The following is a 21,729-nucleotide window of genomic DNA, read 5'->3' on the forward strand; positions in this document are numbered from 1 at the left end:
TCCCTGCAGCACGGGCGGCGCTTTGGCTGGACAGGACGGGGGGTGCAGGGGGGGTACCCCGTGGAGAGGATATCCCCGTGGGATGCTGCTGCTGGTAACGCATTCCCCATGGCAGCAGCCCCCCTTGGACAAGTGGCAGCCCCCCGTACGGCCCGCCTGGCCCGGGCTCCCCTTGAACCGCCTCCCGTCTGTGCCATCTAGTGCCCAGTACAAGAACTGGGACTGACCCAGCCTCTCACCCACAGGGGAACAGCCCGGCTGCTCTGGAGAAGAGGCTCTCCTCTCCCTGGGCCAGTCGCCAAGCCCTGGGCCAGGCAGGGATGTGCTGGGAGGACCCCTGAGATGCCGCACCGCCTGCATGGAAAATCCCACTTAGCTCCAGGTAGGATCGCAGCGCGCAGGTGTGTCCGTGGGGCGGATGGAGTGAGTGGCTCTGCTCGAAGGCTGGAGGTGAGATGAGGCTGGGCGAGACCTCGCTGCCAGAGGCTCCAGGTAGGGAGAGGAAGGCTTGAATCTCTTGGGAATCCTGCCTGTGCTTTTCAGGCTTTGTGTTCCTGTGGCATGCTCTAACGCTGCACACGTGTTTTAAGGGGTGAAAATAATGACCTCTGACGGGAATTCTCCTATTTGGACAGATTTCAGTGCTGTTCCAAGGGAGCTGCAGTTAGCTGTACTTGAGTGAACACCCTGGACTGAAAACACTTTGTTTTTCAGTGTGCATAATCTTTGTTATGTCATTTCTTAGGTAAGTTCTTTGTAGTAAGTTATTATATATTTTTAAAAAGTTTCCGTAGCTGTAGCTTGATTTGCCAGCTTTGATTCTTAACTCTGCCTCTGTCCTCTTTATCCTTTTCAAAAGAATACTTTTCCTTTTTACAGACCCAGTTTCATTTATAAGCTCTAAATAAGAGCCAATGAATCAGGAGCTAACAAATTCTTGCTTCCTTCTTGCTCCATTTTTTCCCCCAAATCTTTGTAAGAGGTTTAATGGTGTATATGGTATAAGGAGCTTCCAACTCAAACTCATCAATATATATCTATCCTTTATATTGGTTTATCACAGCCAGGAATTATATATTTTTCTACATTGAATTCCATCAGCTATTATTTGCCCTGTTTCACAGATGTTTTCAAGTTTTCTACAACTGAAATTTTCCTGATGCCTTTTGCTAGCTCCATATGTTATCCTTACTGTTTCATTACTGGGCCACAAGTAAATATATTGAACATACTGCCTCTGGCACCCATAGGACACCCCACTCAGCTTTTTCCACATGAAATTTTGATCATTCATTCTTCACTTGTAACTTGTAGTGGATTAAAAATGATCACCTGATAGCTGCTTCCCAGGGTTTGGATAACCTTTAGGGAGTTAGTAGTAAAACTGTTCAAGGAGCAGATGAGCATGTCCTTGTTCCTGGGATCACATCCAGTGTCTGTGAGCTCTGCTCCTCTTCGCTTGTGAACTCGATCTGTGCGTTTACCTCTCCAGGATATATTGCACAGGCACATCATGCTGTTTCTGAAACATAAAATTTCCTACTGATTTTTTTTTCCTTGGTACTTAAGTAAGGCTGATTGCTTAGGAAGTCTTGGTAGCCTTTTCAAATATGAAAAGGTAGCAGTGCCCCTTGGCATCTGATAGGTAACTGACTGTAGTGGAAACCCGGTGGTTTTAGAGCTGGCATGATTAGAGCTCTCCTGGGTCTGCTATTGATCTTGGCATGTTGCTGCATTTGAAGGGGCTGATCTTTTAAACTAGGCTCCAGGAAGTAGTTTAAGGATGTGTTTGCATCCTGCTGAGCACTGAAACCGTGAGGATTTCAGTGGGAAGGAAACTCATCTTGAAAGAGATGCAGTCTTTATCTGCTTTCCCTAATTAGTGCTTCGTCTTCCTGGAGGTGATATTTCCACAGCATCCCCTTGCAGCAGGAAGCCAGTGCTGGGATTAAGTCCCCACTTGCCCAAAGCTTACCTGGTCCTGTGTCCTGAGAGCTCTGTTTCCGAGGTGCCTGAGCTCAGGGCAGGTGTTTGCTGTGCTGTCCCCACACGGCTGTTTGCACACCTGCGGTGGCTCTTCTGCCAAGACCAAGTGTTGCAGAGGCACAGTTGGTTCTCCAGCGGGCTCCCAGCTCCTCACAGGTCTGTAAGCTCTTTTATTGCTGTCCCTCAGTTCTTTGGAACTCATAGTTTCTACGGCTTCACACCTTCCCCTGTGTAATCCACTCCCAGGTCTGTTGTGTGCCACAGTCAGGCTTTAAAATGTTTGTGTGAGGTGGGTGCCAGCAAGAGTCCATTCTGTGGTTTGTTCCCAGAGCTGCTTAATTAACAGGGAAGCCCAAAATCTCTATTTTGCATGAAAGCAAATGGAGGCTCAGACAGGCAATGTGATTTACTGCAATCATTTAGCAACCGAAACAGGAGAAAACCCCCTTTCACTCCCTCCACCTCAGTGCTGTAACCCCAGGGCCACATGTATGCCTTACCCCAACCCCTGCAGCAGAGTCAGGGTGGGTGCCCAGGTATAACTGGGGAGGTTTGGTGCAGGGCCCCCCCATCCCATGTGCTGAGGAGGCGCTTGGCCTTACCTGCATCATCTCCTGTGGCATGACAGGGCTGTGCCTGGGTGTCACGGGGGCCCAAGGCCTGAGCAGGGCTCAACTGAGCCCAGCTCAGACCAGCACAGGAAAGACTTGTGGACAGCTGTATCCCCAAACGTCCATCCCAGCTTTCATTACACTGACACTGCTGCCTGCGTGTAATTAGCAGTTGAGAAACTCTGAGTGTGATTTTAATAAGCTGAGAGTAATGCAATTTGTCTTTTCTATAAGAGATGCTTTGCAAATAAAAGCTGTAATTAAAAAGCACATGGTCAGGGCAAACAGCGACTGTGCTGTGGGTGTGTGACTGCTCAGTGTGCAGCGTGTCGGGCACATGGCCTGGCCTGGCCTGGCACAGGGGTCCCCCTTTGGGGCAGTCTTCATCATGGGGTTCCCAAGAGACCAGCATGTAAAAACTGCAGGATTTGGCTCAGTTGTGGCTTTTACAAAAGGTTCTTCTCCATCTTCACAGATCTCCGTTGATATACTGTTGTTTTTTGATAAGAATAAGTCTCCTGGGTGTCATCCTCCCCATTGCTTTTCATTCCTGTCACCATTGTGTTTCTGTGTTCTCACCCACAAGCCCAAATTAGCTCGAGGCTGGTGGGATCTCTGTGGCAGAGGCCAGCAAGGAAGCCAGGGTGGCATGGAGAGAGTCAGGAAGCCTTTTCAAGAGCAGCCAGCATTTCTGGTAGCCTCAGATCTGGTCAGACCAGGCCCTGGACTCTGCCTCTCTTTCCTGCTCCTTCCTGCTCTCTTAAAAAAAAATCCGTATCTATAAAAAGATAATCTCTTTTATCTAGTCTTCTGTCTCTGCACAATTCTGCCCTGCCCTGCTGGAGTTCAAGTTCATTTCTGGCTGTGGGAGCTCTCATGGGGGAGCAGCCCTGTTAAACCCCAAGGTCTGTTTCCCCCAAACCCCCATAACACACCAGGCTGATCTCACCACAAATTGTTCCTCTTCCTCAATGCTATGGGGCGACTGTGAGGGGACAAGGTGGGCACAGCAGCTGTCAGAAAATGGTTATACCCACAGCATCAGAGGGCCAGAGTTGTTGGCTGGTGTGGGGAGGGGGGAGAGTGGGAATATTGCTCCAGCCTGTGGCAAGCCCTTTTGCCTCCATCTGCAGGGGAAGGTGAGAGCCTTTCCCAGGGAAGGCCAATCTACCCCCTGCAAAGGTCCATTTGTGCCTGATGGCACTGGTTGCCGTGGCTCTCAAAATTTAGGGGGTGTCTGTGTTTGTAGTACCCCTCCTCTTGACCTATGGGAGACACCTTGATCCTTGAGAGTGCAGAGCCAGAGGTATCCCATGCATTGCCATTTCTCCCTGGGAAGGTCAGGGGTCAAGGGGCTCAGGTCGATAAAGGGGGTTAAAGCAGCTTTGTGCTGTGCCCTGCAGGTGTGACTGGCCCACTCTGCCTGCTAATTGCAGCCCTGGCACATTGGGCAAACAAACAAAGCCTTCCCCAGAGATCAGGTTGAAATGTGGCGAAGGCATCTGTGGCTCCCAGTGGCAGTGGAAATGGGAGCAGGTGTGGGCTCAGCAGATGGGAAAGCACCGGCATCTGCCCCATCCCAGCATGGAGAGGCTGTGACGTAAAGGCTGAGCAGCCCCTGTGTGTGGGATGGAGGGGCAGAGCTCCTGTGCAGGCCTGGTTGCTGTGCAGTGCTGTGTGTCCAGCCCCTGCAGCTTGTGTGCTCCTCCCAAAACCAAGTGTGTGTTCCCAGAACTGTGCTGCTACAGTCTCTGCCTCCAGCCCAGCTGGCCCCCTCACACTTTCCTACACAGGTTCCAAGTGCTTTGAGGCAGAGGTTTGTGATTCTGATCTCTCATAAGCAAATGGCCATTTCTGGTGCCTTTTGCAGCACCTAAACAAACAAGTCCTGAAGGAGATTGGGCCAGGGGGAAGATGAACCAGACAGGGACTCTTTTTTTCTGATCTGTACTTGAGATGTGAGTTCTGTTCTTCTGGTAGCATGAGGCATCTCTCAGGACAGAAGACTTGTTGGTGTTTTAGCACTTACCCTTTCCTCATTCCTGTGTTATGCTCTGCCCAGGGGAGGAGATGCCGCAAGCACCAAACCTGCCAGATTTCTGCATTCAGGTGCAGAGGCCAGTCAAGACAGGCTCCTGTCTCTGGGGTCTTCTTTTGTATGAATTTTGTGACTGCCCGTCTGGAAAGCACAGAGTCACCCAGTGATTTCAGGGTATAGCCTCAGGCTGGTGGAAGCTGAACATACTCAGCTGCTTTGCTGTGGTGGGCTGTGACAGGAGCCTGTTCCGTTGTACAATGGTGCCCATCCCATGTGTGGGCCATGGCTCATGGTTTGCACTAAGGGTGGATCTGTGGTGTGTGTTTCTCTTCTAAGGTCAAAACCAATGGGTTGCAAATGGCCACACAGACATGAACTGGATTGCCCAAGCCTTAGTTGGACTACATGTGAGCCTGAAGCAATAGGGCAGTATTGGAGCTGCAGTGAATGACTTCTTTAGAAAGAAAAATTCGTTTATTTCCTGAGGCCGTTGTTCTGGGGAGCAAACCCAGAGAGTATGAAGTGCTGAGAGCCCCTGGAATAAGAGTTATAAATCCAGATTCTCTCTTAGGGTATGAGCTGTCTTGCATGGTGTGCACCTTTCCTGTGTAGTGCTATATGAACTATTCGTATGGCTGCTGAGCACCCTCCTCACCTGCCCACAGCAGAGAAAAGGGTCCCAGTGTAAAGATCCATGAAACTCTTGTTTTTGGGTGTTCATCCCAGAGATAGGTTTGCCCTCTGAGGCCAGGCAGTAGTGTAGCCAGAATGTACATAGCCCCTGCCCACTCAGTGCCAATTAGAGCTTTATCCACAGCCTTCTCAGGGACTCGGTGGAATTTCTTCCCTCGCAGCACCTGAACAGCCATCAGTGGCTCTTTGCTGGGTTGATTCCCACCACTCTGTGAGCTGAGTGGCCCTGCAATGCCAGCAGAAGGCACCCCCAGGGCTGGGTAAGCAGGTTGACTTTGGGGAAAACAGATTTGGGGATGGCTGCACTGCTGCTCTGCCCTGTCCCTCTCTGAGAGGCTGCTACCCTGACCCTGCCATGGGGTAGGAGCTGCTGAGTGGTCCCACTGAAATCTTGTCATACTAAGGTAACCCGGGACAGATTCTGGCTTACCAGGATGTGCTGAATTTTATGCTGAGAGGTTTCATTTGTTGCTCCGAGAGCAGTAGAGCTGATCCTTCAGCAGAAACTGCTGAGAAAGGAACAAGAAGTTATGGGGCTTCCTGAGAAGCACAGCTCTCATGAGGCGAAATTTGGGTGGGCTGCACATGCAGATCTCTGTGGGTCAGTGTTCATTCATGCCCAGGAATAACTTCTGAGCCTCACATCTCCAAGTCCCACTGATTCTTAAGCAGAATGGAAAGTGGACCTTGGCTCTTGCTGGGGAGGTCTGTGTTCTTCTGGTTGTAGGGCCTTCTTGCTTATGTTAGACTTTAACAGTAATTAGTTACCCAACAACTTTCGGTAATAAGGTGCAATTTTTCCATTAAGTGGCAAACACTTTGAACCTCCCCCCAGCTCCTCTGCTGCAATCTAATCTGCTGTCATTTTTCACAAGGAGATGGAGGGTGCTACCTTCACGTTTTATTAATTTTCTGTTTGCAGTGGGGGAGAGACCAAAGCCATGAGGAACACTGAACACAACATCCCATGAAGCTCCAGGCAAGGTGCTGTAGATGTGTCAGCCTCTGCACTTGTCGCTTCCAGCTGCCTCTGGGTTTACTGTATATATCAGGCATGTGACAGGGAAGAAAGGTGATGTCTAGGAATATGGTTAAGGAATATGGGGGGAAGATTGCTTATTCTAGCCCAGGCACTGACCTGAAGCTCTGGGCAAGATTGTCTCTGTTGTCCTGTCTCTGAAGTGGGGATATGAATGCTTTCCTCATGTGGGCCTGTAAGGCTCCCTGGCCCTGATAGTAGCTTTAAAATGCTGTTAAATAGTGAATTTTTTTGTGGTGATGATAATAAGAATTTGGCAATCTGGACAGGTTATGGAGTTTGGAGATCTTCCTGGAGGTGCAGCAAGTACTGGAGGCTCATCATTTGGCAGGCAGCTTTACACAGTCTCCCCTGTGTCTATCTCTTACCATGAGTGTTGGTGGAGAAATAGGGGAAGGGACCTATTATGACTCTGTTCTTCCTCTTTGTGCTTACAGTTTGGTTGGAGTTTACTTTGTCACCCACCCAGAGTGTTTAGGTTGTCTCCAAACAAACTAAACCTGTCTGTCAACCTGTAAAAAACATTCTCCTGTAAAAAACATGCTGCACCTTGAGCAAGTGAGGAGCTTTCCTTGGGATGGATGGGCCCTGCTGCAGTTGTGGTTGTACTGAAAAATACCTGTTGGGTGCACATTCTTGTTTGGATAAGGATAACAGAACAACGCAGTGTTAATTTTTTCTGTTTCATTTCCAATGGCTCCAAAGCCAGGGCCCCTCCAAAACAACAGAACAAGAAGGATTCTGTAATTTGCAGGAGAGTGCAAATACAGTAGAGCAAATCTTACATCTATAAGAGAAAGCTAGTTTGTCTTGGATCTGAAAAAAATCTCTTAGGCAGCATTCCTGGCAGTTAAAAGGGGTTCTCAGTCATCTATCTGCTTTCAAGTCCCTTGACACTATCAAAGCAGACCCATTCCTCAGGATCAGTGAGACTCAGACTGTGATGTGCAAAGGAATGCTCCTTACAGTGTTGTAAATAGCTCCTTTACTTGAGATGTCACAGTGTTGTGTAGACAGGGGACATCTCTGGCTAAAAAAATAACCTGTGAAGGGGTAAAGGCACTGTTGTTCTCCAGTTCAGTTCACTGTGCATTGCAGAAGCAGCCCTTCTTGCAAGAGTCATTCCCACATCTCCCTTCCCCACCCAAATCTAAGAATTACCCATGGAGGTTCCTGTCAGTATGAGATTTTGGTTCTCTGAGCTGGTGGTATTTATTTGGCTGCTGTTGCGTGATCCTGTGGATCTTGGTGCCATTCCTGGTAGATGACAGTAACTCCATGAATTCCACTTTTTGAAAGCCTGGACTGGCCCCTGCCTTTTCCAATTGCCTCATCTGAGAGCACACAGGAACCTTTTGTTAGACCTGGAATCTCCCTTTATACAGCAATCACAGAGCTACCCGACTGATTGTTTATAACCTTTGAATTAGGCAAACCTTGTCTCAATGCCTGATGTGGCTTTTCATGGTCAAACAAGCCCTTCAGTGAGCGATCAACAAAACTGAAATGAAGGAAGTCAAAAATTAATTATCTTCCCTTTGGACAGCAGTGGTACATCCTTGGGAGATTTCCTCTCCATTCAGAGAGTTCAAAATTTCCTCTGATGGAGAAGGGCAGGATGTGCCTCTCAAGAGCTTCCCAGGTCAGTGTCCAAGACACCACCTTTTATGGGATGCACATTCCTTCACTACAGAGCTCTCAGCCCCTACAGCCATGGAGCTGGGCAGTGCTCCAGCATCAGCCAACTTGGAAGAGTGCAGGAATGGGATTTTCTCTGTCAGGATGGGTATGGGGTCCCAGTGCTCTAATGCAGAGAGTGTCCTCCCTGTCAGGACTTGTGCCAGGGGAAACCAGCAACTTGGCAGAGAATTGTTTGATGCATGAAGAAAAGAAACAACTCCGTCAGTACAGATTCACTCCTGGGACTACCTAACATCAAAGTATTGCCTCCGCTCAAGCCTGATCTTTCCTTGCTCCCCACCCTCTACACAGTTCCCTTTACCGTGAGAAAGTACGGCATGGAAAGTGCTGGACCAGTCTGTTCTCATCTTGCCCTGTGAGCCAGCAATTCTTCAGGGACAGGGAGGGGGAAGGGTGGCATGCCTTTACTGCTCAAAGATAGGGCTTCATTACATCACCCTCCCTTCTGACCACTCCCATATATGAAGCCTTGCTGCCACTCAGCTCTGTGTGACTGGTCTTGTTTTTGGAGTCCCTGCTTCTGGGAGCTCTTGAGGAGTGAGAGAACCAGGCAGAAGCGCCTTCTTTTGGTGTCACTGGCTGAAGGTGAACTGCATCCAGGGAGAACAGAGCTTTTAAAGTAGTGAGTAAACAGTGTGGTTTTATCTTATTGTCTCCATATTTTGATTGGATTGGGATGTGAAATAGAGGAGTTGCTTCCCTTTATTGCGTACCTTTCCCGCTCATTAATCCTACTTTATTAAAGGGTACCTTTGTTTCACAAGCCTTCAGGCTCAGGTTTGAAGAGCAAGTGTTTCTCTCTTGCAAGGATTGACAGGACTTGATCTACTGTGTTGACTTTAGATTGCCTCAGTTAGCGAAGGCAGCAGGGTCTCTGTCCAGGACACCTGGACTGTCACCCTTTAGGGGAGCTGCTGTGGCTTGATAGGGTCAGGAGTACATGGACTGATGGCTTCAAGAAGGATTGGGGTTTCTGACAGGCCAAGATCAGAGCCAGGAGCTGGAAGTCTAGTGACCTGGGATCTCAATCCCATCACTGGGGAAGACATTTCATCTCTGCATGGCCTATCCAACCCTTTGAAGGTACTATCTACCACCCAAGCTGATGTTGGTCTCCTCTCCTTTTTTGGGTTGAAAGGGTCTATGGAAAGCTTGGTGCAGGGTCATCGGCCTGAGTCAATTTGACCCTGGTAGTGCAAGTGACAGGTCTTGCTGATTAGAGAAGTGCTGTTTTAGCAACCTGACACAGGAAAGGCTCCCAAAACAACCAGAGAGATCAGAGCTACACAAACATGGGAAGGCAGATTTCATGGGGTCCTAAAGATGAGAAATTCTTACTTCAGTCAATGTCCCTCTGGCAAGTGGTGTTCTTCAGAGAAATCGAGGTCTAAGAAGTGGGCTGAAATCCATAGATCTTGGATATCTCTTCTTTCCATGTCATTCTGGGCTTCTAAGTGGTAACCTGAAAAATGTAAGCTCTGTCAGTGTGAGAGGTCAAGCACTGGCAGGTTTCTTACCTGGTACCTAGGGGAAAGGCTGGGAGGCAGGTGCAGAACCAGAAAAGCTGCAGGGACAATGGGATGATGCTGAGGGTGTGAACCAGAAGCAGAGAGGAAGGGCAATGCTGTGGGAGAAAACAGAGCTCCTGATGCAGAGCAGGCAGAGCACTCAGCAGAGCACAGGTCAGGGGATCACTCATGTATGTGGAAATTGGCCTGTGAAGGAGAAAGAAATGTTCTGAAATAAATTAAGCAGTCCACATTTAATTCTTTGTAAAAAAAATTCTGTTGCAAAGAACTATCAAGGGCAACTGTATTTGTGTGAAAATGAGCAGATTCTACCCAGGAAAATGAGTATTTAGACACACAAAGGACCAGAACAGTATGTGGGAGACCCTGTGCTCATTATATACAAATAGAACAAAAAGAATTCCCTCTTCTCTGTGTGTTTGGAAAAAAAAGACCTGCTCCTGCTCTTGGCTGGATCCCCTCTTACATGTCAGAGGTGGGCTCTCCAGGACCACAGCTTTTCTCTGAAGGTCCCAGTCCTGGGCTGCATTTCCTGAGCCAGGTGTCCACAGCAAACAGGAGTGAGATCAGGAGAGGCAAAGCTATTCAAACCAGCTCTGCGGTAATTAAGGTACTCATCTACCTGTAGAGTCTTGATTTAGCAAAAGCAGGTGAACTTAAGCAGGTAGCTACTAATTTTTTTCAGTTGGAAACAGCTCTTTTCCAACTTCAGCTGAAGTCTGTGAAACCTCTTCAGTGAATGCAGTCTTGAGTTCATTTATTATAATTGGAATCCAGGGTTTTTGGTGTCCTCACCCACTCATTCAGATGCTCTAGTCTATAAAATACATAGTTATCTGCTATGGCAGGTATAACATTACATAAACCTTACATAAACCCTTCTGCAGAGCACCAAGAAAGTCCAAACTTCATCTGTGATCTGAGAGCTTCAATGTGCATGTGAAGGACAGGTCCAAGTGCAGCGGTCATGCGAGACTGGGGAAAACCTCTAGCCTTGAGAGAGAGGGCATAGTTCATTTTTTGCCCTTCTGTTTCCCCTTTCTCTGTTCTTTCACCTTTTTTGTCCTCCTATCTTCATTCATTTATTTTGTCCTCCTTCATTCCCACTTTCTCCATTTTTCCCTTCATCAGTTTAGGTTTTCTTCTTTCCCATGTAATTCCCTCTTCTTTCCCCTGTCTCCAGTAGCCCTGTCCCCTTTTATTCGGGGGTAGTGAGTTTGAGGGGAAGCTGTGTGGGACTGTGCTGCTGAGCTCATTGCTGGCTGCTGGGGAAAAGGCAGTTATGTCAGCTGCAAGAACATAGTCCCTTTGGTGGCCTGGCAGAAAGGCTTTTCAAAGATTAAAGGGCTTTATAAAACTGGTAGATAAATGGTACAGATTGATGTAGATTTTGGAAACCGCAGAGCTTGACATAAAATTAATGAGTAAGACTGAGTTGAGGTAGCAGAGAGATAAAATTGAGGAAAAATGATAAAAGAAGGCAGAACTTGGACAGAGGACAGCCACCCTTTTCTGCAAGGGAGGAGCAGAAATGTTTCTTCTTCAACAGCAACCAACAACCTGCAAGCACTGAGGAGCCCCGGTAGCTCACACAGCCCTGTCCCAGCAATGCTGCTGCAGCTGCCTCTGCGGTTAGAAGGATATAATCAGAACTGGTTAACCAGTGTGGCTGGCAAGAAAGGGTTAACAAACGTCCCTGTTTACCAGTTATCTTCCATTTGCTTACCTTTGTCCCAGGGAAAAGTGTGCACCTGTGAGTGATTATGGGAAAACAGATCCATAAAATGAAAGCATGTGAGTTTAGTGGGTTGCTCCATTTGAGCAGGTGAGTTACAGTGAAAGCAACTCTCACTGGAGGGAAGGAGGTGCTTTGGCTGTGGACAAGCATCTGCTTGTTTATTTTCAGCTCTGAAAGTCAACTTTTGTGTCCCTGCTCCTAGTCAACTTGACCTCTTGCACACCAGACATCTTTTCCAGTTCTTAAAGTACCTGTTCTCTAAGAGTCTCCCCTAGTGACTTTTCCAGGGTTTTTTCAGCAGTGATCTCTTTTTTGAATCAGTGTTTCTTAGGTCGTGTTTAGCTTAAATTAGAATTGTCTGCTACCTGTACAGCTGGTACTTAGCTTCCACTGGTTGCCCTCATCATGGAAGAGTAGAGCAAGGGGTCAAAAAGGGAACTATTGTTTAGCAGGAAGAAGCCTCACATGGTTATTAACATGTCTGTGTTAGGGGGCACTCAAGATACTATTTTTGATGTTCAGGTAGTATTGGATTGCAACATTGCTCTGTTAGAGGGGAAAGACTTCCTCATGGGAAAAATAATTAGCCTGCAACAAGAGGTAAATCTACCTAAGCTACAGAATCTTGTAAGAGTGTCTATTCCAATAATGCATTGGGATGTTAAAACATTGGGAAATTGAGGCGTTGGGTTGCTTGTTCTGCTATAAAAAGTAGGAGTCTGAACAGTAGATGTGGTCTGTGCTCTGTGAGTCATTGCTGGTGTTGCTTCATGAAATTCCTACAGAAAAAATCAACAAGGGTGGGGGGAAGAAACAAAAATAAAAACTCCCCAGAAGTGTCTTGGGTTGCCTGATGCTTTTCAGTATTTGCAAGTTCTGTGACAAGAGGTGTGAAGGCATTTCTTCATATGCTGAAAGATGCACTCCTGTGTTGCTCAAGTTTCAATGTAATAGTGTGTGCTAATTTTTGGGGAATGTTAAAGATTACCATGTCATGAACATCACAAATGGAAGGAGGTGGCAAGTCCTTCAGGAAGTTCTTTTTTCTTTATTTGCAATGGGTTGAGAAGAGCAAGTCAACAATGCACCTGCATTAAATATGGCATTACTGTTTGAGGTGTGGCTTTGCAGCTTGAAACGTGTAAGGCTGAGTTATAACAGGGCTCTCCATTATATTAGTGCCTAGACAGAGATACTTGATAGTTGCCAAATATTCTGTACAGCTGAAATAAGGTAGCTGTGCACAGCACAACCTGTACACAGCAAAGTGTTCACCCTTTGGACCTGAAGGCACTGACTTCAGGTTTTGTAACTTTCTCTGACCCCATCTTCAACTCGTGCATAAGTGAAAGAGTAACTTGCTGAGGAGCATCCAACTTGTTCCGGCTCTGCGCTGATGTGAATATGCCACAGATGAGGCTGCATTGTCCTTGAAGAAGGACAGAATTTGCTTAGTTTTGGTGGCTCACTGATATAAACCCTGCCTTTCAGCACTGAAGGTGAAGTACTACAGTGGGATAAATATGATTTAGGACTGGGCTTTCTTACAGCCTTTCCGTGTCATCTTGCACCCTCTGAGACAAATGTGACAGGAAGGCTCTCTTCTGACCTAGACCCACTTCAGGGACATGGCAACTTTAGAACTATGAAAATATTAAGCATAAATCCTGGTACCATCAAAGCTACAGGGTCAGTAAATTAAGAAAAGGGTTCTGCTCAGTAGACTGCATCTTAAATTCCCTTGTTAATATCAAAGGTGTGACAGACTGAAAGTGCAGGTCGATTTGTTTGGGGCAGAGACCAGACACGTTTCCACACTGTCTGCTTTTTCAGAGGATAGTTGTGTGCCCTGTCACAATTTTTTCTGTGGAGCATCAATAAATTAGACACAGTGAGAGGGGTGTGCGTTAACAGCTGAATGTGGCCTGCAGTCTGAATATGTGCTTCAGACTGGCTGGTAGGAACAGCAGATACATCAAATCCTTCTGAGCCTGCAGAATATTTTCTGTGCCAGTATCTATTTTCCAGAAAGCTTCCATTTTTTGCTCAAGACCTCTTGGACAATAGCAATATAACTGAAGGGGCCTGTGCTTTTCATGCAGTGTCTTGAAAGGGGTATTTGAAAGTCATCTTTGAAAGATGGGCATAGGCTATATTCCTTCCCAATATCTCAGGGCTGAAATGCTCATCTTTTATAGTACTAATTTTTCCACATGTAAATGTTAAACAGAACTCCATTTTGTGGCTATTATAGAAAAGAAGATGTATTTTTAGGCAGAGAAAATATCACCCTAAAGCTTTTAATCTTGGAACTAGGCCAAATTTTGTTAATGAGTCAGTGTAGTACAGCTACTATCCTTCTGCATCAAGTGGAGATCAGGTGTAGCAAAGGTTGGTGTGGGGCAGAGAGACTGGGCTGGTTTGGAGTTGAGACATTAACCTCTTGATTGATCCCTGTAAGTCCAAAGATAGCATCTAATGGTGCTGACTGGGATCCAGGCAGCCTTTGCTTCATCCTGTGTTTCATCCTATAAAGTGCCTTCTGGCTAAAAGTCAGGCTTAAAACATGTGGGCTTGGATCCTCACTGTGCCCAAGTTTCAGGCAGGCTGTGGTTTGCTTGTGCTACATTCTGGATGGGCATTCAGCATTTCTGGATGGACATTGAGCCTGTTTTCAAAGGAGGGTCTGGGGTTTCTAGCAAGCCATGGACAGAAACAATGGCCCAGATTTTAGTGGCTGAGTCTGTAGAGTCTGAGGACAGTTTGTACAGCTCCTTACCTTCAGTCTGGGTTCTGCTGGCTTTTGTGCTACACTCTTCAACAGCCCGTGAGCTCCAACCTTTGACCTGCAACTGTGTTTCCAGACTTGGCCCAGGGACACATGTAGGATTGTTGCTTAAAATCCTCAGTGAGGTTTGGTGATGGAGGGTGTGTTTCTTCATCCCTGCCTTCCTGCTCTGCCATCCTTCCTGCCAGAGGGTGCTGCTGTGGGAGCAGGCATGGCAGAACAGGCATTACATCTTCTCATTGCAGCTGGAGGATTAATCTGATCTGAACCTGATGCCAGTTCAGGGTGGTGTGGCTGTGATTGCTGAAGGGCAGGTGTGTGAGCTGATCAGGTGCTCTTGCACTGCTGGCAGCTGCCCACACTTAGCAGACAGGTTATTCCCACCAAGTGTAATCACAGCTGAATCTGGCAGTCCGGGTTTAAGCTGAAGGAACAGACACAAAATCCAGTCTCTCTGTGAACACGGGGGTTTAGGCAAGAGTGGTGTGAGGGTACTTGACCATGTGGAGACACCATGTACTTAGAATCACAGGACAATTTAGGTTGGAAAAGACCTTTAAGATCATCGAGTCCAACCATTAAGCCAGCACTGCCAAATCACCACTAAACCATGTCCCCAAGTGCCATATCTACGTGTCTTTTAAGTCCCTCCAGAGGTGGTTACTCCACAACTTTCTGGAGTAGCCCATTCCAATGCCTAACCACCATTTCAGTGAAGAAATTTTTGCTAACATCCAATCTAAATCTTTCCTGGTGCAGCTTGAGTCCATTGTATTTGCTGAGTTGTTTAATCAGAGCTTCGGAGCTAGCAACAAGGTGAGGAAAAACATTTGTACCACATAGTAACCAAATCCAGGAACACAGAATGATTCTGCTCTTGATAAACAATCTTCGTGGATCCTGAAATATGCATTTTAAGAGGTGTGGGTTCTTGACTCTTCACCTAGTCAATGATTACTTCTGCATTCCTCTGATACTGTGAATTCAAACACAATGAGTTTCATCTCTGTGAGCAGTACAAATACCAAATAGTACACTACGAGTTTTGGAGAGCTTTTAAGGGAAGATAAGTGGTTACTGCTACTGCTACAAGGATGTTCTGCCCCTAGAAAAGGGTTCACTTCCTGAGAAAGGACATTCAGAGGCGATCAGTACACACAGATCTGTGCAAAAGGACAGGACCAACTTGCAAATATTCTGGAGAGGTAAGGGGGAAATAGGAATTACCTTCATTGAACCATTCCCCTCAGCCTGAAAGTGCTGTGTGGGATTTCTTATTCAACAGAATGTGTGAAAATGTGACTTTTTTAGTAAGCAGATGAACGCTTGCCAAAAGAGAATGATAGGACCTGACTAACCAGTCTGAATAAGCTCAGGTCTAATAAACAACTTCTAGTTTAATGGCAAAAGAGCACCTGAAAACATCTTTTGCAACTGTTAGGAGAACTGAGCTATTTTGATGAAGCATTTTGACTTTAAATTGGGAGTGGCCATAACAATAATGTTTTAAATGGGTTTATAAAACTTTGATAACTCACGTTTTTGAGATTGAGTTTGCCAGCTGTGGATTTCTGGGAGGTCCTCAACTAGGAAGCACTGTGAAAACCATGTGAAATGGGGAATTTTGTATTTATTCCACCTTTCTGCCTTTTTTTTCCACTTCATAGTTTATGCTGAAGTGTCTTAAAATAAAAATGTTGGATTTGATGCTAAAATTTTTGCAGGAGGACATGAAGGATTTTTGAGGAAAAAGTTGCTTCAAGAGGAAATTACTGTTTCTTCCTCAATGAACTCAGTTTGATCTGCATTGGGCAGAATACTACATGCCATTAGGCTTCAGAAAAGCCTGTGCCTGTGGAGGAGTCACAAACTGTGCTCACAACAGCTCTGTTTGAGTCACAAGAGCTCTCCTTGAGCAGCACCTGAGACCCAGTTGAGCAGCCCCTTCATTCATGGACTTAGCGCTCAGCTCTTTTCAGGGTCGATTATCTCAGCAATAAGTAGGGACCACTGATCCCCACTGAGGCCTTTCTCCTGCAAACTGGTGTGTATCTACACGAGTCTGCAATGCTGGGATTAACAAAGAGGGGGGTGCTGGCTGCTGGACAGGGACCAGCACAGAGGCACCATCTGTGAGGAAGGCTTTTGACTGAGTTGAATGGAGTTGCTGGGTTTCTCTAGGGACTGCTTTGTCCTCCTGCTTCAGGTGGGAGCAGTGCCTAGGTCTGAATTTGGAAGCCTCTTTGAGCTTCTTCATGGCTTTGCTGAACCGCTGCTTTAGTTCCCTTATCACTGGTGGAGTTGAAGACTGTGTAAGGCTTCAATTAAAATATCTCGTGATGGAACTTCATTGTTTGTCACATAATGTGAGAGCATCGCCTGTGTCCTGTGACGAGAGTCGAGATGTCCAAACTATCCTTGCGTATCTTGTGCTGCCTGGGGAAAGTAATATGGGTGGATATCTCAAAGCTAATGGTCCAGTAGTCGCTACTGCAACTGGGAGTACTCTCAGGAGCAGGTGCTGAGGTATGAAGCTGTTGCAAGATGGGTTTAAAGCAGAAACCTGTTGGGTTAAAGTTTGTGGTTAAAGTTTTGTGTGTCGTCAGTGGATGCTTCATTTACTACTTCATTTGGGAACAAAGCAGTGCCTGACCATGCCTGGAGTCCTTTGTCATCCTCTGGTATCCCACTGTTCTCTCCCCACTGATTTCTGGCTGGTACATCTCCTCCTTCTCCTCTTCCAACTCTCCCAGCACTTTCCCTGGCCATGGCAGATTCCTCCTCTCTACAGAATGCCCCAGCCCTCTTGGCAGAGACTTGACACTAACTAGCAACCCCCTGTTGTACTGAGGTTCTTTTAATTAAAACCCAGTGTCACGTTTAAATAAGGTTGTGCATGTTGTGACACATCTGAATACAGCTCAATGGGGCTGCTTGTACAAGCATAACTCTGCTACTTGCTGGTCCTCCCCCTCTCCTGATGTAAATTAAGGCAATCAGGCTACTTTTTAAATTCCATGGCTAAGACTGGCTGTTGGACCTTTGTAACAGTGAGAAATAATTGTATTGCTTTTAATTGCTTTACATCTCCTCTCTCCTGGAGACCTATTGCTGCTGCCAAAGCACTCTGTGACTGAAGCCAAGCTTCCAAACAGCTGGATTTGGCAGAGATGTGGAGGTTAAAGCCAGCCTAAGCAGACAATAGCTGGGGAGCCTGTTCAGGTGGTGGCCTGCAGCTGCTGCTCCACTCCCAATAATAAATCATAATGGGGACTCAAGTCAAAGCCAAGGTTCAAACAGACCATTGGTCCAAAAACTCAGCTGTTTCTGCAGAGTGCCTGCCCACGGCACAAAGAGTATGCAGAGGTGGGTTAGACAGTGGATATCTGCAGGCTCCTGGTCCATCTCCTGATTTCTGTGCATCAAACCAAATGCACATTTGGCCCTGCTGTGCTACAACTGGGAAGGCAGTGAGGGCTGTGCTTCCCTCTAGGGTCAGGCCTGAGATGAGCTAAGGAGTTTATGGGAGTTGAGCTGGCAGCAAAGGTGGAGAGGATTATTGTCAGCTGGGTTTGCTCTCTCTATTGCTGAAGAAGAGAAAGCTGCAGGGTCTTGAACTCATACATCTGCTGCTTTCTGATCAGGATCAGTCTGACAGATTGCACAGATACACCTTCATTAAGGTCATTCACTTGGCAGTGCCCAGCAGTCAGTATCTCTGCATGGCAGCCTGTGTGTGTTCCTGCTCAGTGGTGCATGTCTTATCCTCATGCCTGGCAGGCCAGGAGCTGTGCCTGAGTCATATGAAGTTGGTTGGAGGGCCCTTTCCAAGGTCTGTGTACTCACCAGGCAGCAGGACACAGCATGGAGCTCTTGTGAGTCTAGGGGATGCTCACAGATGTGATCCCATTCCAGAGAGGAGGTGAAAGGTGAGAGCAGAGGTAGTACCTGAAATTTCCCCTTCTCTCCTGCTGTTAGAGTAACTTGCCTGATGAGGCTCTGCAGGAGCCCAGCAGTGAGAGACCCAGCTGTGGAAAAGAGCTGCAGAGTCCCAGCCAGAAGCCCACGGGTTAACACAGCACTGCGGGGCTTGAGTCAGCCCAGGCTCTAAGGACAGCCCAGCACAGAGCAGCCTTCAGACCAAACAAAGTACCTTCTGCCGAGCTGGGGCACAGATAAAAGATCCCATGGCATTTCTTGTGAAGCCTGGAGGAGACTGCCAGTGCTGAAGCTGAAATCTCTCTGCCAACAAACAAAACTGTCTTTAAACTCTGAGGCTGTGTGTGAGCTATTGTCGGGGACATAATGGCTTCTCTGTTTCCCTGCACAGTCATTGCTCTGCAAACACACCACTGGTCTCTTTTAAAGGTAGTTGAGTGTAAATTAAGTTCTCGAACCTGGAAAGAATTTTCATCCATTTACTACCCTTGGCTGACATTTGTTTAGAGAGCAGCACATACAGTAGATTTACACTCTGGTTTGAGCTGCTTTACCTGGATCAAGATGGGCATCTCTAGTGCTCAGACTGAAACTCACAGATACAGGGCTTGGATAGCAAATGTGTATCTCCTGGTTTAAGCTGGGAGGTGAGGCTGGGGGGGCCCTGCTTGCTAATCACCCCGCTCTGAGAAAAGTTTTGGTTTGGCTGGCCTGGCCTGTTTCCTCTAGTTAGCTCAGTGCTGGCACACTCACTGCTGCCTAATCCTGTGTGTGTGGCTGCTGCAAGGCACTGAGTGCTGCTCTGGCTGTTGGAGTTCACTCTGCCTTGGGCAGCTGGGCATACACAGTGGGATAGGTGCATCCATTCTTCACCACAATTCCATGGACTGGCTTTTCTCTGAGGATGGCAGATGCTTCAGTAAGGTAAAGGGCATCTTGGCTGTTGTGTTGAAGTTGTGGTAAAAACCCAAAGCTGCAGTACAAAGGGGGAAGGTGGTCTCTGAAGCAATATGATTAATTTTGGTCTATTTTGCTGGAGCAGTCTTGTAATGGAAAAGAAAATGGGTCAAAGAGTATCTGTTCAAGCTGTATTTGCTGAACTGCCTGTCTCACCAAGGTGGCAGTGTCTCTCCATCCACTCAATAGCTCTCGACTCATCTCTGTTTGTACCTGGAAAGCTCCTTGGCATTCTGTGCTCACTCTCAGATGAGCCCTGTGCAGCCCCAGAGCAGCTGAGTGCAGGACTGGGACACATGGAGACCTGAGCACTGGCCATGGCTCTCTGGAAGTGCCTGGCTCATCAGGAAGGTGCTCTGGCCAAGGGCCCCAGGCAGGAGCAGGAACTGTGCTCATACTGGGTTGTGCCAAGCAGCTTTGTCCAAGGTTGCTTCCTAATGACTAAGATGTGTTTTGCACTGGTCCTTGGCAACCTTCCAGACAGACTCCTCCACAGACATGGCATTTAAAAGCAGATTATGTGAAGTTGAATTTTTAAAAAATTTTTGTTCTGAAGATGATGTCAGTCATGACTAACACCAATTGTGTTCTGCTCCTTGAATTTCCTTTCTCACCTATGCATCTGGAGGTTTTTCAGTATATGATGTTATCTGCCTGCTGCAAGGCAGGTTCTTACCTGAGTGATAGTTGCTGGTTTGAGGAGATGAAAGGGGTGGCAGCAGGGCTGATAATCCTGTCTCTTGCCATAGGAAGATGAAGACGCGCTGTTTGGTGGTCACAGTGGTGACCGTAGCCCTGCTGGGGCTCATCTTGTTCCTGGGACTCTTCTTCGGGCTGCGCTCAGGCTCGGGGGACGCACACACGTACAAGAGGGCGGCTGTGGCCACTGATGCAGGGCAGTGCTCCATCATTGGAAGGTACCCATTCATTGTGCCCTGACTCTCATTAGCTCTGACAGCTCTTGCATGAGACAGAACTGCTGCTTCCCCAATGTACAGGTGCAATCCTGACAGATGCCCAGCATGGATAATCAATACATAATCTCCCTGTAGAAAGAGGAGATCCTAATAAACCCCAGGCTTTTACCATGCTTGACCAGCTTTACTGCAGTTGCTTACAGACAACATAGCAGGTAAAGATTCCTTGGCTCCATGAGCAGTGAGAACAAGAGTTGTCTTTCTAGCTCCTTTAAAAAAACTTCTGTTGGGATATCCTCCAGTTCTAGTCTCAAGTGCTGCAGATTTAAGGCTCCTCAGAAAACTATCATTTCTTATGACAGTGTAACGAATGTTTGTGGAATGTCTGTCCCCAATGTCTGTCCCCTCTGTCACATCTTGGTGTTTTCAGCCTGATATGGATGTGTCTAATGAGGGCTGATCTGGTCTGCACACAGATCATTAGGGTCTGTTCTCTCTGGTGACAAAACTTCCTATTCCTGAGGAACACATAGACTGGGTGTGGACAAATGTGCCCCAGAGAATCTGTTGTAGTTGCTCTGACAAGCTGCATGCACTGCTCACAGGGAGCTGAGACACTGTCACACGTCACCTTCCCTTCTGCTGCACAGGGACATCCTCAAGCAAGGAGGATCAGCGGTGGATGCTGCGATTGCAGCCCTGCTTTGCGTAGGACTCATGAACGCTCACAGCATGGGCATTGGAGGGGGCCTCTTCTTTACCATCTACAGCAGCACAGGTAAGGGACAGGGCCATACATAGCTGGAACAGCTTGAGAACTTTATCTAAGGCAGGTGATTTATCCTACCTGAGAGAAGGTAAATGACTGATGCTCACAGCCTCTGGGGGAATGTCCTCAAAATAATTGCCAAGAAACTGGCTCATGTTGATCAGAGTCCTTCAGCAGAGACCGTGCCTGTGTGCTGAGTCCAGAGCTAAACATCATCTTCCTTGCTCTGTCATTAAAGGAAAAGTGGAAATCATTAATGCAAGAGAGGTGGCTCCAAAAAGAGCAACAGAGGACATGTTTGGGAACAACACACAGCTCTCTCTGAAAGGTATGGCAAAGGCTGTTTCACTGCTTTGGGGGGACCACATAGCTCCAGCATTAGCTGCTACTGGCACATCTAAAATAAGAACATTTCTTATGGTTAGGTTCTTGCCTACCTGCAGGATTTCCCCCCTAGAAATATCCTCTGCTTTACACAATTCGCAAACTCTGGCCTGACAAAGAAGCTAAAAACAATGCCCTTTAAATTAGTCAAGACCCCAGCATTTTCTGCTTTTCGCTTCATGAAAATGCATGTGAATGCAAAGCACTGAGCATGACCTGTTCCATATGTGCCATCTTTCCTTTCCACCTCTTTGAATAAATCTTTGTGTGGATCACCTTGGGTTTTGTCAGTTCAGGTGTCCTCCCTAAATACTTGTTATGGTGTCTTCAACTAATGGCTTGGGGCCTCCAGAGAAGTTTCCTTTCAGGAAAGTATTTTCTAGTAAGAAATAGAAAGCATTACTAACTAGTTCTCCTCATGGTCACTCTTTTAAGCAAGAAGGAACAGCACCTTGGAGGGATTTTGAGCAGTGTGTTGAACTTTTGGGAGATGCCAATGAAAACAGGATTGAAGCAAACTGCTGCATCACTGTGCAGTGTGGAATCAATCTGTTCCAGTTGTAGTTACAATGCTGCAACGAAGTTTTTGACTTAAGTATGTCACAGCCTGTGTCCTCTCACCATGATAGCTTCTGTGTTC

The 21,729-nt window shown here is 47.1% G+C and overlaps 1 protein-coding gene across 6 annotated transcripts in view; it reads left to right on the forward strand.

Annotated features, from left to right (window-relative positions):
- The first annotated feature begins 219 nt into the window (after positions 1 to 219).
- GGT1 (gamma-glutamyltransferase 1) overlaps positions 220 to 21,729 on the forward strand; it is a 30,262-nt gene continuing 8,752 nt past the window's right edge. Inside the window, exons 1-4 of one of the 6 annotated variants that reach the window (XM_048322825.1) lie at positions 220 to 382; positions 19,769 to 19,936; positions 20,587 to 20,714; positions 20,944 to 21,033. In XM_048322825.1, coding sequence (XP_048178782.1) covers positions 19,773 to 19,936; positions 20,587 to 20,714; positions 20,944 to 21,033 — 382 coding nt within the window. In that variant the 5' untranslated portion in view covers positions 220 to 382; positions 19,769 to 19,772. The other 5 variants (XM_048322826.1, XM_048322823.1, XM_048322824.1 and 2 more) reach the window with 5 other exon arrangements.

This window comes from Corvus hawaiiensis, chromosome 18 (genome assembly GCF_020740725.1).
Source record: "Corvus hawaiiensis isolate bCorHaw1 chromosome 18, bCorHaw1.pri.cur, whole genome shotgun sequence".
Lineage (NCBI taxonomy): Eukaryota > Metazoa > Chordata > Aves > Passeriformes > Corvidae > Corvus > Corvus hawaiiensis.